Below are 13,547 nucleotides of genomic sequence, written 5' to 3'. Positions count from 1 at the left end.
GTCAAAAGCAGTGCCACCATGTCCAGAAGACAGGTTTTGAAGCAGGTAAAACTGAGCAGGATGCACCCTCCACTCCACAACCTTCCTGGGCAACAGCATTCGAGGCAGCAAGAAAACAGAAAGAGACTTTCCAAAATATTGGTTTTCAAGTTAAGTATTTTTATTATCAAAATTATTACATCTCTTGTGAAAGTTCAAATGTTACAGCATGGTGTAAAAACTCCACTAGAGTAAGAAGCTACAGCCCCCACCTTTCCAAGAGCTTTCCAGGGTCCCTCTCTCCTGCCCTCCTGCTGCATACAAAGGTGCTGGAGCCTCTGCGCAGGGCTCCCCCCGCAAACCCCTTCCTGCCACCCGGCAGGGCAGAGCCTGCCTGCCCCATGCTGCTCATAGCATGAAAGGGGAGGCTGCACACCCAGGGCTAAGCCGAGCGAAGTTTACACCTATTTTATACAGTATACAGACACCCAACTGTGGGGTGACAAGTTCCATCCCAACACGCTCACAGCCAGACAGTGTGAGAAAGTTACTCTTTGTTTCAATATTTTAAAAGTCTCCCCTAGGTTGAACAAACACCTGATTTCAATTGTGAATTAGAGAAACCTGTAACAGTCCTAAAAAAGGAAGAAGACTGTGCATCTGAAAGACAGGGGAGACAGACTCACAGCATTATGTTATCCAAGAGAAAGGAGAAGTTCCACTGCAGCACCAGGGATGACACCTGTCGTATATTAGCTAACCTACTATGGTTATAACTGAATATAAAATTAGATAAATAAAAACACGCCCGATATTACAGTAAACAAGTGAGAAAGAAGCTGGCAATCTTATGGAATTGAACAGACAGCGCACTGTGTTTGGGCTGGCTCTGCTGCCACACTCAGCGAACAACCTCAGGTGGGAAAAGGTCTGCACGACGCTTTACAAAGAGTATCTGGCTTGGCACAGACCAGGCTTCCCACCAAATACCTAGCACGCCTGTACTTACTACTGCTACCTATTTGCAACCCCTCCACAAACAGTTGCTCACTCCTCAACCAGACAGCCTCCAGCACGCCCCACTATCGCTTTGCCGGCCAGGCCCCCAGTCACCCCTCCAAAGCACGTCTGTGCGGACAGAGACCCTCCTCGCGATGACGCGCGGCAGCACCACGCCAGCACTGCTCCCGTTCGCAGACCTGCGCCTGACACGGGATCACCCCCCCTCAGAGCAGCATGCTACAGTGCATCCCAGACCCCTCGCAGTGACAGGCACACACGCTCCAACTCCCCGTGCTAGTTCACATTTGCGGAGACTCTGTTGTCCTGGAAAAAGATCCGACTGTGGCAGTCATGACCCAGGCCCAAAGGCAGCTGTGTGCGCTCATCTGCTTGTGACTGGAATGATCATAACGGATTAAAGCCCTCCCCAGAACGCACTGAGAACCTGACCTATAAAAGAGAGCTTTGGGATTGGAGTTAAACTTCCCCAACGTTTTCTTTAAACTGCTTTCATATTAAAAAAGATGTCCGTACTGCATGAGTGACTATGGCCATGGGCACGGACAAGAGACAGAGGCTGCACCACAGTCATTGCACTTGAACCATTTGCTTTTTTGCAATGTACCCACACATCAGGGAACAGCTTTGCTACAGTCTCTGCCTCAGAGAAAACTGCATTCTCCTACAAGGCCAGAGGCCAATACTGCTCACAAATCTCACCCGTGCATTTCAGACCTCAGCCTCTGACCCCTGGCACCCCAGCATCAGGTGCAAACTCCCAACACTGGCCCAGGAGCCACTTCCAGAGGTGACTAGAAGGAGCTATGGGCAGTTTTGTCCTCCACGAGTCCAGGCAGCCCTAGGAAAGTCCTGTCTGAGTCTTTACTCCCGAACCTTGAAGCTGCTGAAGTCTGTACTGATGGACACTGCTTCCCCCACGGTGCTGATAGTGTTGTGCATTGGAAATCACTGCCCCCCTGGAGCCCTGGTAGAGAACAGACTGCCCAGAATTCGGCAGACTGATAGTCCGCAAGTCTGACTGTAGCGACCTAGCACTTTGGGGAGCAGAGGTGGAGCCGGACACTCCTGTGCAGGGCTGAGGAACAGACTCGGAGGAAAGAGAGTCCACAGGCGTTTGCTGTGCTGGGCTGGCAGCAGCAGGGCAGCTCTTCTTCAGGAGGCTGCCGCTGACACTGCCAGAGTGCTGCTGGCTGCTGTAATACCCCAAATTCCCTGCAAACAGGGCAGAGTCTGTGGAGACCGAGTGGGCAGGGCTGGAGTATGAGGTGGAGGAGAGGGATGTTTCTGAGGAACCATGGGAGAGGCTGTGTCCTGTCCTCTGTGCTGCTGCTCGATAGCTGTATCCAGGAGATGGAGTAAGGTGTCCTCTGTAGGGGGAGGAACTTTGCTGGAGAAGGGTCTGCGATTCCGCCTGGGGACTGTCAGACTGCAGGAGCTGAACAAGTCAGTAGGAAAAAGAAAAGGCATGTTAAGCATAGACTGACTTCCTCATTCTCTACCTCCTCATTATGCTGTAGTTCAGTGTAGCAAGACTGGAAATAATTGTCCACCAGACCCAGCTTCCCCTAAAGTTGTTTAAAGTTTTATTTCAGAATGTGCAAAAAATTACAACAGAATTTACCTGGTAGCTGTATCTAGAAGGACTGTAAACTGCTGGTCCTTTGAGGGCGTCTGGAGTGTCTCCTTCTGCTGTGTCTGCAATGTACAGCACAGTCAAGATGTTAAATTTCACCCTCTGGACTGAGGTCACAGTAGTTCAAGTGACACCTGCGCACACCGCAGCTGTCTAGTTCTGCATACAGTTACAGCTAAGACAAGACTTGCTTCCCCAATCGTTGGCCTTTTGGAAGACCAAGAACCCTAACAAAAGGCAACTGGAAAACCTTAACATGCAGAAACCAGCCATACTAGTAAGGATCAGCTACTTCCCTTACACCACCTCTATTTTGGTTTAGTGCAAAGCTCCCTGCAACAGCATTCGCCTTGAACCAGCCCATCTTAACGGCTATATGTGGTGACAGCACACAGCCTGCTTATGCTCCCTTGGCTTTCCAGAAGGGTATGAGAGGTAGAAGACATTTTTTAAGGACTTGGTAATTCTCCACTCAGCCTCGGTCATGGGAATCCACAATGGCTACAGTTACAGCTGAGGAAAACAAAACTGTCCTTCCTTAGAGGGGTTGTCAGTAGGATGCCTTTTGGATGACTTGGATTCAGCTGTAAATATGAGAAGACAGGCCAGAGTGTCCGATCTAGGCAACAAAGTAATGCTTTAAAACTGTCCAAGGAAAGAAGCTTTCCTCTTTGAATCAAAGATGGCTTCGGAAGATGACTAGACATGTTGATCAACTAAATTCAGCTGAAACTTTTGAGTCCAGTCTCAGAATCCCATTGTTCTTGAGAAAGAGCATATCTATGCACAATATTCTAAATCACTTCATCTCCAAACTGAGATTATGACCATGGCAAGACCTTGCAAGGGGAAAGAGATGATATGCCAAGTCTGACAGTGACCGCCAAAGAGTAAATGTGAGGTCCCATGAACAGCAGGTTGGTTTGACAGACACTCTGTACAGTCTTAACGTCACTGACAAAAAGCAAAGTAAAAGTTCCTGAGTGTTACAGGCCAATGGTAGACACTGAATGAATTAAATGCCAACATCGGTGTGTTTGTGGCAGCAAGGCTTTGACCAGTCTAGATTATGCTGCATTGTCCAGACAGAACCATCTTGCATTTGGAAGAACCAGTCTGTCCCTCAGCCAGCCTTCTGCTTGCATGAGCAACTCCTGAACTCATTAAGAAGAAATCAGTCAACGGTGCTCAAGTACTGACTGACATCTAGGTTATTCTGTGGAATCACCACAGGTTGGCATGTGCCATCTAGACAGTTTAGAAATATCAGGGCTACAAACAGGCCCATACAAGGAGCCTGAGAGTCAAAAATATCTCAAGCAATAGGGAATTATCAGAATTGGCACAGTATTGGCCCTTGGCTCTTGACTTTGAACATCTGTCCACAAATTGAAGAAAGTCCATTAAAAGATACATGAAGGCCTCCTGACTGCAACTTCAACTTAGACTTACACCTCCTGGAGAAGATCTGGAGCTTGATGCTAATCTTTATGAAAAAAGTCTTTTGGGAAGAAAGATCAAGTTCACAGAAAATCAAGGAAAAAACAGAACAGAGTACAAGAGGTAAGAATGTTTATACCTAAAACATATGTGAAAAGTCTGTGTGATTTTGTTTAACAGCCTCTAGTAACGGAGATTTCCGTCTACGCGGACAGTCTCAGTGCGCATGTTCTTAACATAATTTCATTGTGAAGCTGCTAGTTCTCCTGAACATTTTTTTCCTTAGCTTTTTTTCCACCCCACGTGGAGTTCTACCTACCAGTTCAAGTTTATTTAAATCTGCCTTCTTAAATTCCACGATCTCTACTTGGTTAGCCTCCTTCTTTGCCTTTGTAAAAGCAACAACCCAACGCTGCCTTCTAAGCTTTATGTTCTCAGCCAGCTCCTCTTCCTTGGATATCTACGAGGAAACAAGCAATGACTAAATACGACCGCCCACCATATGTTTTCACAGGAAACATATGCAGGGTCACTGCTGGTACCTTGTAGGTAGAGAGACAAATGGGCAGGTACCATCACAGCCTAACAACTTTGTGGCAGAGAATGGATGGCTCTGTGCCTTCCTCGCTGTCTGACAGAAGTTACAGACTTGTCTGCTGAGGCTGGTGCCAAGTGAAGTAGCAGGAGCTGCAGGACTGCCAGCAGACCAGACAGAGGGCCCTGCCATGCAGGATATTCTTCTGACTGCCAGTGGCATTTGCAGAGCTTCTAGAGGGGGCAGTGAAACCCATTCTGCTCATACAGCAAGCTCCCATCAGAAAGGCTGTGGAAAAGGGACAGGAGGGGCTGGTAGCAGAAAGAGCTGGAGAACATGAGACTGCGTAGGGCAGTGATTTCCACGACTCATCTCTCTGGTCTTTTGACAGATTACTTCTGCTAAAGCAGGAAAGTGATTTTCACAAGTTCTCTAAATAAGGCATGATGAAGCATCTGGCAGTTTCAGCAAATTTGCTAATGCCATCTAGGGTCAGGTATATCCCTGCACAGCCAGCTGGTAACGTGCATTTCAGCAGTTTCCTACAAGGGCAGCTTGCAGGGATAGGATGGAGGCTGCCTAACTCTGATCCAATACAGCCTGACTTACATGCAAGTCTGTGGAGTGCAAAGCAAGACTGGTGTCTCAAAAAGCAAGTTCTTAATGCAGCATGTCCTTTCATGAAGGTACCTGAATCGTGCGCAAGAGTGCCCTGTCAAGTGTCAGTAAGGGAGTCAACGGTTCTGTTTTCTGAATGAAGGATGTTCATTGCTTCCCAGAAAACCATCCAACTACCAGCTGTCCCACTTGTTTATCTCCCTAAGTTCCTCCCTGTATGCATACGTAAACTGAAAGAAAGGTCACCTGACTAGCCAAAAATAACTTTTTGAGCCAGGACAAAGAAATCCAGAAATTCAGTCAAGGATGCAAAGATCAAGAGGAATAAGCTTTTTCTCTACAGAACTAGCCTGAGACCAGATCCTAGAGGGTAGGTGATCTTTTTTAGATTTCAGAATCACATTTCTTTAGGGAAGAATGAAACTGATGGGACTAGATTTCACATCAGAATTATACTGCTGCAGCCTTATGCGACAGGGCTGCAGCATCCCAGTGATTCTCAACAGCAGCTTTTGGAATGCCTTGGCGAAATAGTGTTGGTATTAGTATCAAATCTGTGTGGCAGATGTCTCCCAGCCATGAAACAGGACACGCTGGCTTAGTCTGCTCTGTACTTCTGCCAGACGGGTCTCCTTCCCCTGTCTGGCTTTGCACAGATGCACTGCCACGAGCAGTGTCAGCAGCACCCATGGCTTTGCAGTGGTTGTCCTCTCTGTGCCATATCACGGTTGCTGGCTTAGCTAATTGGAAATCTGGATCAAGTTAGCCTGTCTGCTGTTGAGGCTCAGAAGCCTTCTTCCCCAGGACACAAGACCTTCAGAGACCAGGGCGTGAAGCTTCCAGCATGTCCCCTGTGCCTTCTTCTTTCATTCTCTGAAACTACACCTGATGCATCAAGTAGCTGCTTGTGGTGGGTGACATTACTAATAGTGCACTGCAGAAGTTTTCCTGTCCAAACTTCATTCAGCCTTCTGCAAATTTGTGTGATCTGTCACTTCTTACCAAAGCCACTCTACTCCAACAGCCCCACCTTTACATGCACCCCAAAGATAACCCCTAGCCTTCTGACATACTAAACACCAGAATTTACAAAGTCTTTCAGTATCAAAGACTGCACTTTGATAATGTCAGTGCAGAAGATGACCGTAAATAATATAGCAAGATGAAGTTTCTAGGATCTCCATATTGCTGTTTCTCAGAAGGCCAGGCATACCAACAATGCTGTATATATTACTGGCGGTTCCTGCTCAAAGAAAAATTCTTGATAAGATGAAGGTTAGCTAAAGACCCTAAGTTACAAAGGGGGAATAAATTATAACCTTCCTGAATTTGTTTTTTATAATCTTAATAAAGACAAAGCCACCATTTCCCTCCCCCATTTCCTAATATCTGCACGAGAAAGGACACAATGTGGGAGCGGGAGCTGCTTCTTTTCTTGGCAGTACTGGCCTGTGTCAACCTAAAATGTATACGAAGTGACAACTTTAACCTACAGCAGCTGCAAGTCCCGGAAGTGTGGCATGCACACAAGTTCCACTTCATTCATACATGCCCCACGAACAACCACCACAGATTTTTTTTTTCCCCCCCTATATCATCATCCATTAGGGCAGCAAGTACACGTGTGTACGGTCACAGCTGCTGTAGGTGACACCAGGCATGGCAGGGACTCAACAACTCATTTGTTTCACTGATAAGCAGCCCAGCAAGCAGGGGAGGGATCATGGCTCACAATCTAAACAAGCTATTAGAAAAAAATGCAGCAGTATGCAAAAAAAGAAAAAATACTGTGCTATGCTGGAATAAAAGAGATTAAAAAAATTCTGTCACGTAGAGCATTAAAGTTTCACTACCTGGAAAAGAATGGAGTTTTATGTAACAAGGAAGAAGAATGGATTGACTTAGGTGAAGGCTAGCTCCAGTCTAACTCTTGGGTGAGACTGAAAAGCCAGATCCATATGGAATATAGTATGCAAAAGACCTGTTGCAAGAGTCTGAATTTTGCCTGCCCTTCTAGCCAATAACCACCAAGAAAGTTATTTCCACTGGCAATGACAGAGAGAGGAAACAGGCTCTCAGTGACATTTTTGATAGAGTAGAGAATCCCCCTCTCAAGAATACATGAACAAAGACATTGGAAAAGATGCTCTTAGGTGTACAGAAATAACAAAACCCTGGATGAGAGGCAAATTTGCAGAAAGTTTTCTAGATAAATCTTCCCTAAGCTGTGGGAAAAGTCTGATTGGGAATGAAATAAATATATTGCCATAAAATGCTCAGAACTGAGAGAGCCCAGAGGCAAGAGTTGCTATTCCTGCTGAATTATCTAAAGAGAGCTCTGAGTTAGCCTGGGTTAAAAGGCTCTAGCCTTTCCATGCCTAAAATTCTCCGTAACTCTGGTTTCTAAAGCAATTCAAATTCCTACTACAAATCATCAACAAGCCAACAGTATCAACTAAGAACTGCTAATAACAGTCCTCAGCTATGAAAAAGTAGAGGCTCATGGCAACATACACATTAAGTTATTTAAATATGATGACCCATCACCATAAATCCCAAGTGAGATCAGAGTTCTATTATGCAGAGCACTCTGTTACTGAAAAACAATCTATGCTCCGCAGAGCTTGCTAAATAAAAGTATTTCACAGTTGGGAACTTGGGAAATGATGGAGCGATCTATCCATCTTACAAGAAGTCTTATCTCACCCTGAAACCGTAGGTGGATAGAGGGGGAGTTTCAGCTCAAGTCACAAATACTCACTGACCCTGCACGATATTCGGTAAGGACACCCCTTACTTCAGAGAAGGAAGGAAGGAACATCTATGCAGAACTGAATTTACCTTAGTAATTATGTGGATTTTACATAACTGGTAAGTATCATAACTCAAGGAACAAGGAAACTTCAAATACAGAGCTGAAATAAGGCTTGGAAGCTAAATTAGTTCTTTGCACTGCCTAAACCCTACATCTGCATTTTGGTACGATATATCCAGATATTCAGGTAACTTTAATAACTATTAAATGGTAACATCTTCATCCCCCATACACAGGAGCAGAGGCAGTGATGGTTAACACAATTTTTCCAAGGTCAAAGAAGCTGTTCTCAGAAGAGCCAAGATGCAAGTGATCTTGAAACTTGGAGGCTTTCTACGTTTAAGAGGAGAGGGAAACAGGCTCAAGAGATATATTTGAATCACGACAAAGTATGGTTTGCAGAAGGCATTCATAAGGCACAGACAGTGTTAAAGATGAAGGTACAACTGACTTCACAGACGAGCATACATACAAAGCTATCTGAGCCAGTCATTTCCCATCAAACAAGCATTCAAAGGCTCATCATCTTACCTGGATCTCTCTCAACAGCACTGTCAGCTGTAGGTGAGGATTCATTTCTCTGGGATACCTTTGCACCACTTCGCAGGACCTTCTCAAGTATGCCTCGGCCTTCTCGAAGCCTCTCCACCGACGTTGGAACCATCCTGCAACAAAAAAAACAGTAACAGCTGAGGATTGTTATAATGCAGCTGAGAGCAACGTGACCAAAGCACAAGGGGGCTGTAGGGTCCTTGGTATAATTACAAGACAGGCTTGTCTTTAAAATCTCAAAAGTTTCTGCTTGAAATCACTGGTAGGAAGTTAAGGCAAATGCAAACCCTTGCCATAGAACGGAGGGATCAGACAACACCAGCTCTCTCAACAGATGAGGAATAAAATTTTGTACTGCTTTTGCAGTGTAAATACCCTCCTGTGGGATTTTAGACTGTCAATCACTGCCCTCAGAAAGGTAAATTTTTTACTCTAATCAGAAACACATTGTAAACATCCAACTCAGTAGTTTCCCTGATTACAGGACACTTTCTCCCAGAAAATTGTTTCAAGCTTCAACAGCATTTCGAAAATCCTGGTGGTGTTTTAAAATTAGATGCAGTTATTTTGCAGAGATCCCTTTTGTTTGAACTAAAAAGAAGTAAAATTGGTACTTTGTGATAATAGTGTTGAGACAGAACAGTCAGGTAGTGCAAGGTTCCTGGAGCAGAGCTAGCTTGGCCATTTTGCCCATTAATGCTACTTTATCCTCCATGTTTTGTGAAAGTCTCCACTCAAGACTGGTGCTAGATGCTGTTCAATTATTTATCACAAGAGATTGGTCTGAGGGTGAGAAACAGACGTGAAGTGGCTTTCCTAAAGCCAACCTACAGGACAAAAGCAGAGCCACAGACAACCCCCAGATTCCCGCATCCATATTCAATCTACCATTCACTGGACCATCCGAGCCTCTAAGTATGTGTTTTAACCTGTAGCACCATGATCTGAGATTCTCAATGCCTCATCCTGAACACTGACAAATCTGTGCCCTAAAAGGCCAGTAATTTAAATATTTAAAAATGTTAAATGCACTGCATACCATATAGGTATAAAAGGTGCTTGTGTGGCTTAACACTATATTAACAGATTTCCACATTTAGTTTTTCTTTTTTAAAATATATTTGAAGAACTGTGCTTTACATTAGATTTTGGGGGTTTTTAGTTTTTTTGTTTGTCTGTTTTGTCTTACAGCCCAGACATTGAAGTTCACCCTTCTCTGATGCAGAAGGGAGAAGGGGGCAGAGTTCACACCTCATGGAGGTGAATGGGGTGAGGGGGTGAATTCACACCTTCGTTGCTGCTATTGTTTTGCTGGAGACAGTTTTCTGCAAGGCTGGGTTTACTGGGCAGCAGCACATCTGTTTACATTGTGATGGCTGTATCTTGGCAACTGAAAGAGACAGAAACTTAATTTTTTTTAAATGAAAGCTATTGGCAGATATTGTAGAATTCAGCAAAAATCCGGACAACTCTAAAAATTAAGGCATGTAATTTTAGTTCCCACCATTTTCTTCTGTCCCTAATATTATGTTATATTGAACGTCTGGAAATCTATCAGAAACACTCAGAGTTAAAGATGAAAATGGTTCACAGTTTTAACTCATTAACATGCACTTTCTAAAATATTTTTAAAAGTGGAAGGGGGCTGTACGTTTGCTAGCCTCACCTATTAAAACACAGAACAGGAATTAAAATGGCAGCAAAACAACTTAATCCGATTTCAAAACATATCGGTATGGTTTCAACTTTTATATTCAGTGTCCCATGACAATATGGTCTTTAGTTCCACACAATAATACTTACTCTTGAAATCATATGGGAAACTGGAGCCAGAGCATCTGCCAAGGAGCAGCAGATGAAGCTCATAGAATATAAAGCATCACACTGGAGGAAGGTTACCATACTGACACCTCATCTCAAACTATGCTTTTTCATTCAACTGTTTTTCATTCATCCTCTTGCAGGCAAAAGGAAGTGGCACAGGAGAAGGGAAGGGGATATCAACACTTGTACAAAATAGATTACTAATTATTGGCTGACTGCATCAGTCCCAGCTAGTCCCAACATCTGGCAAAGGGTCACTTCGTAGGGAGAGTACTGACAGACAAGTACAATATAAATGATTTCTGTAAGTCTCCACTTTAAGTGCTGACGACATTCAGGGGAATAGGAGGATTGGAAAAGGTGAGGAAGTGGATCTTGCTACTTCTGTAAATTAACCCAAAACAGTGCTTCTCAAGCACTCTCAACATACACTTCATACTTCTTCTTCCCTTTGCTCAGCATCTCTTCCCTTGCCATCCTCCATTTATACGAGCAGTGACGCAGGTGCATACGCAGAGAATCAGCATTAAGAAAGGTACGCCTTTTTGCCTGCGGTGTCCACAAATAGATCTTGAAAACAAAGCAGCTGAAGCCAGCATACTATGCAACTCCGAACAGCAGAACATGTAATCGTCACTGCTTACAGACAACAATTTGATATACCATGCTTCAGCGCTGAGGTTCTTAATTTTTTGGACCAAAGATTACCATCAATTTTAAAACTTTTGAAGACAAGCATTTACCCTCATCAAGCTCTCCACAGTAACACGATAAAGGTGATTCTTCCATTTGGCAAGCCACTGAACTGCACACTGGTAACTGCTCTTCTGAGCTGTGTGTGCAGGACACTAGGAAAGTCAGAGTTGTTTCATATACTGGCCCTGCTTCTTACATGCAAAGTTATGGAGAGCTTTGCTGGCTTGCTTTCTGAACAGAAACTAGACTTAGTATCACACATGCCCAAACAGAGCGGAGGTTCAGCAGCAAAAAGACCAAGATCAAATTCTCATTGTCAGAACAAGATCTTCAAATCTGGGTCCTTAAAAAGAAACTGGTGGAAGACAGATAAAACTTTAACTTTACATCTTTCAAGATAGATTTCACTGCATCTTAATTAAGAACTAAAGGGAAGGCTGAAAAGGCTGCTGCTATCCTTCGTGGTTATTTAAGCAATTACCAAACAGAACACTGCAAAGAGACTCAACACAATCCATCCAGCTGCACATATTGTTACAGAAATGGCCCCTAGAGAGTTTGTCTGTCTGTGGAGACATTTCGGGCTTGCTTGGAGGGATAACACTCACCACCTACTGCTGATGTTCTCCTGGGCTTTGCTGAGTGATGTTGAGGAACTAGCCCCCCTTGAGTCCGGTGGGCTGATCTCCTCTATATGAGGCAGGGAGGGATGAGAAGGGGAGAAGCCACTTTGTGGGGAGGATGGGGCTCGTACTACAGAGCCTGGCAGGCTGTTGACATCTGTGTCAGTCACAGAACCGCTGCTGCCCTGTCGGGTAGGAGTCCCTGTACATCGCACTGTGTCGCCTCCCTCCTTGGCTTCCTGTTTCCGCTTGCGATATTCCAGCAGCGACACCTGGGAGAAAAATACAGCCATAAGTCACGGAAAGCAAGGGACTGGGGAAGAAGAGCAACCTGCTCCCACACATCATTTTTGAAGTCCATTTCTCTGTGTTTGCAGAGAAAACTTTAAGAGGTACATTGAGATTATGCATCTTCCTGAATCTGCAGGCACTCTGGAAAGAGAGATAAAAGGTGCAAACTTAGACCACTCATCAATTGACCTGCTTACCCACATTTTACTCATTATGACCAATATTTCAGCAGAAATACCTCACTAGTTTACTTCTCCAACATCCCAGAATTTCCCATTACTTCATTATCAAAATTCTCAGTAACCCTGATTTAAACATCAAGCCTCTATACCCCTATCATTCACTGTCTCCACAGTTTGTTAGATTTTACATAACGTGAATCACTCAGTATCTGCACATCTCAAAAATGGAGAAAAAGAATCTTCTTTACAAAACTGCTACCTTCAGAAAGTCCTATTCACCTATACTGGCACAGCCGCACTAGTGCTAAAGCCTTTGGTGGCTCAGCAGCCAGTATTCCAGACTGCCAGGAATCTATTTTGTGCCCTCTCAGATTTGTCAAAGAGACAGACCAAAGCATCCTGGATGATGCAGACTTGTAACATGGGGATGGCAAAACCAAAGGGTGCAAGTATTTCTTCCAATTCAGCACTTACCACTTCAGCATGCCTTCCCTTAGTGTTATTTCAATGCACAGTCCCTCATGAAGGACCAACAGAAGGCAGCTCTGCTGAAGAATTTATCACTAGGGCTCAACAGGTTTTATGATGTTAAAATACTGAACAGGGTATTTCCACACATATCTCAACACGTGAAGGTTTTAAGATATGTATAATTGTTTAAAACAAAAACAAACAAAAACACCCCCAAAGCCCCCAAAAGATCCAGAAATGGAATTGAGATGAAGATTTCCTATCTAGCTGGACATTTATGCAAGTGATCAAGCAAAAAATTCAAGCACAAAAAAAGGCGCTGCTACACATCTCTGCAAGTGTATGTTTATTTGTCCCTTCAGCACTCTGTTCTAACACAGCAACTCCCGATTTGCCATTTTGACTCCATTTTAGTACCAGGAGGGTCACTGGCCTGTTATGAGAAACTAATACACATTTGTTTGCTATTAAACAATATTCTAGTGTTTCTAGTCTCAAAGAGCTAAATTTTAAGTAACAGAAGTCCATCTGCTTTTCTTGCAGTATTACTGCATTTCCATGTTAATTAGCCTTTTCTAATAAAAAGCCCGCATTTTCTTTCAAAACACTGCTCATTTCTAGTAAGGACCCTTTTCATCCTGGTAAATAACTCCTCCACCAACTAGAAAAGTTACACTCAGTTATTGCTCAGGATCTTAGCTCAGTTTAACAACTGCTTATGAAGGCTGTTTGCATCACATTCTCCTTTCTCTAGTCCCAAAAGAGGTATTTTCATTGTGGTCATTTTCTGACACCTTTCACATCAAAATCTCACTTAAAAGACTGCTCCCTCTCCTTTAACAACTTTGGACTGTTTTCACTCCCA

At 44.0% G+C, this 13,547-nt stretch overlaps 1 protein-coding gene across 8 annotated transcripts in view; it reads right to left on the bottom strand.

Annotated features, from left to right (window-relative positions):
- Window positions 1–138: 138 nt before the first annotated feature.
- SETD5 (SET domain containing 5) overlaps window positions 139–13,547 on the bottom strand; it is a 74,638-nt gene continuing 61,229 nt past the window's right edge. For 6 of the 8 annotated variants that reach the window (XM_064519017.1, XM_064519018.1, XM_064519013.1 and 3 more), the window contains 4 exons: window positions 11,724–12,010; window positions 8,575–8,708; window positions 2,624–2,697; window positions 139–2,437 (listed from right to left, as the gene is read on the bottom strand). In XM_064519017.1, the coding sequence (XP_064375087.1) occupies window positions 1,841–2,437; window positions 2,624–2,697; window positions 8,575–8,708; window positions 11,724–12,010 (1,092 nt within the window). In that variant the 3' untranslated portion in view covers window positions 139–1,840. Of the gene's footprint in view, window positions 2,438–2,623; window positions 2,698–2,722; window positions 4,536–8,574; window positions 8,709–9,884; window positions 9,986–11,723; window positions 12,011–13,547 lie in introns of those variants that run through there. The other 2 variants (XM_064519019.1, XR_010391276.1) reach the window with 2 other exon arrangements.

The sequence above is a fragment of the Dromaius novaehollandiae genome, chromosome 12, assembly GCF_036370855.1.
Source record: "Dromaius novaehollandiae isolate bDroNov1 chromosome 12, bDroNov1.hap1, whole genome shotgun sequence".
NCBI classification, from domain to species: domain Eukaryota; kingdom Metazoa; phylum Chordata; class Aves; order Casuariiformes; family Dromaiidae; genus Dromaius; species Dromaius novaehollandiae.
Note: the sequence above shows the minus strand (reverse complement) of the source record. Positions and strands in the feature narration are given on the sequence as shown.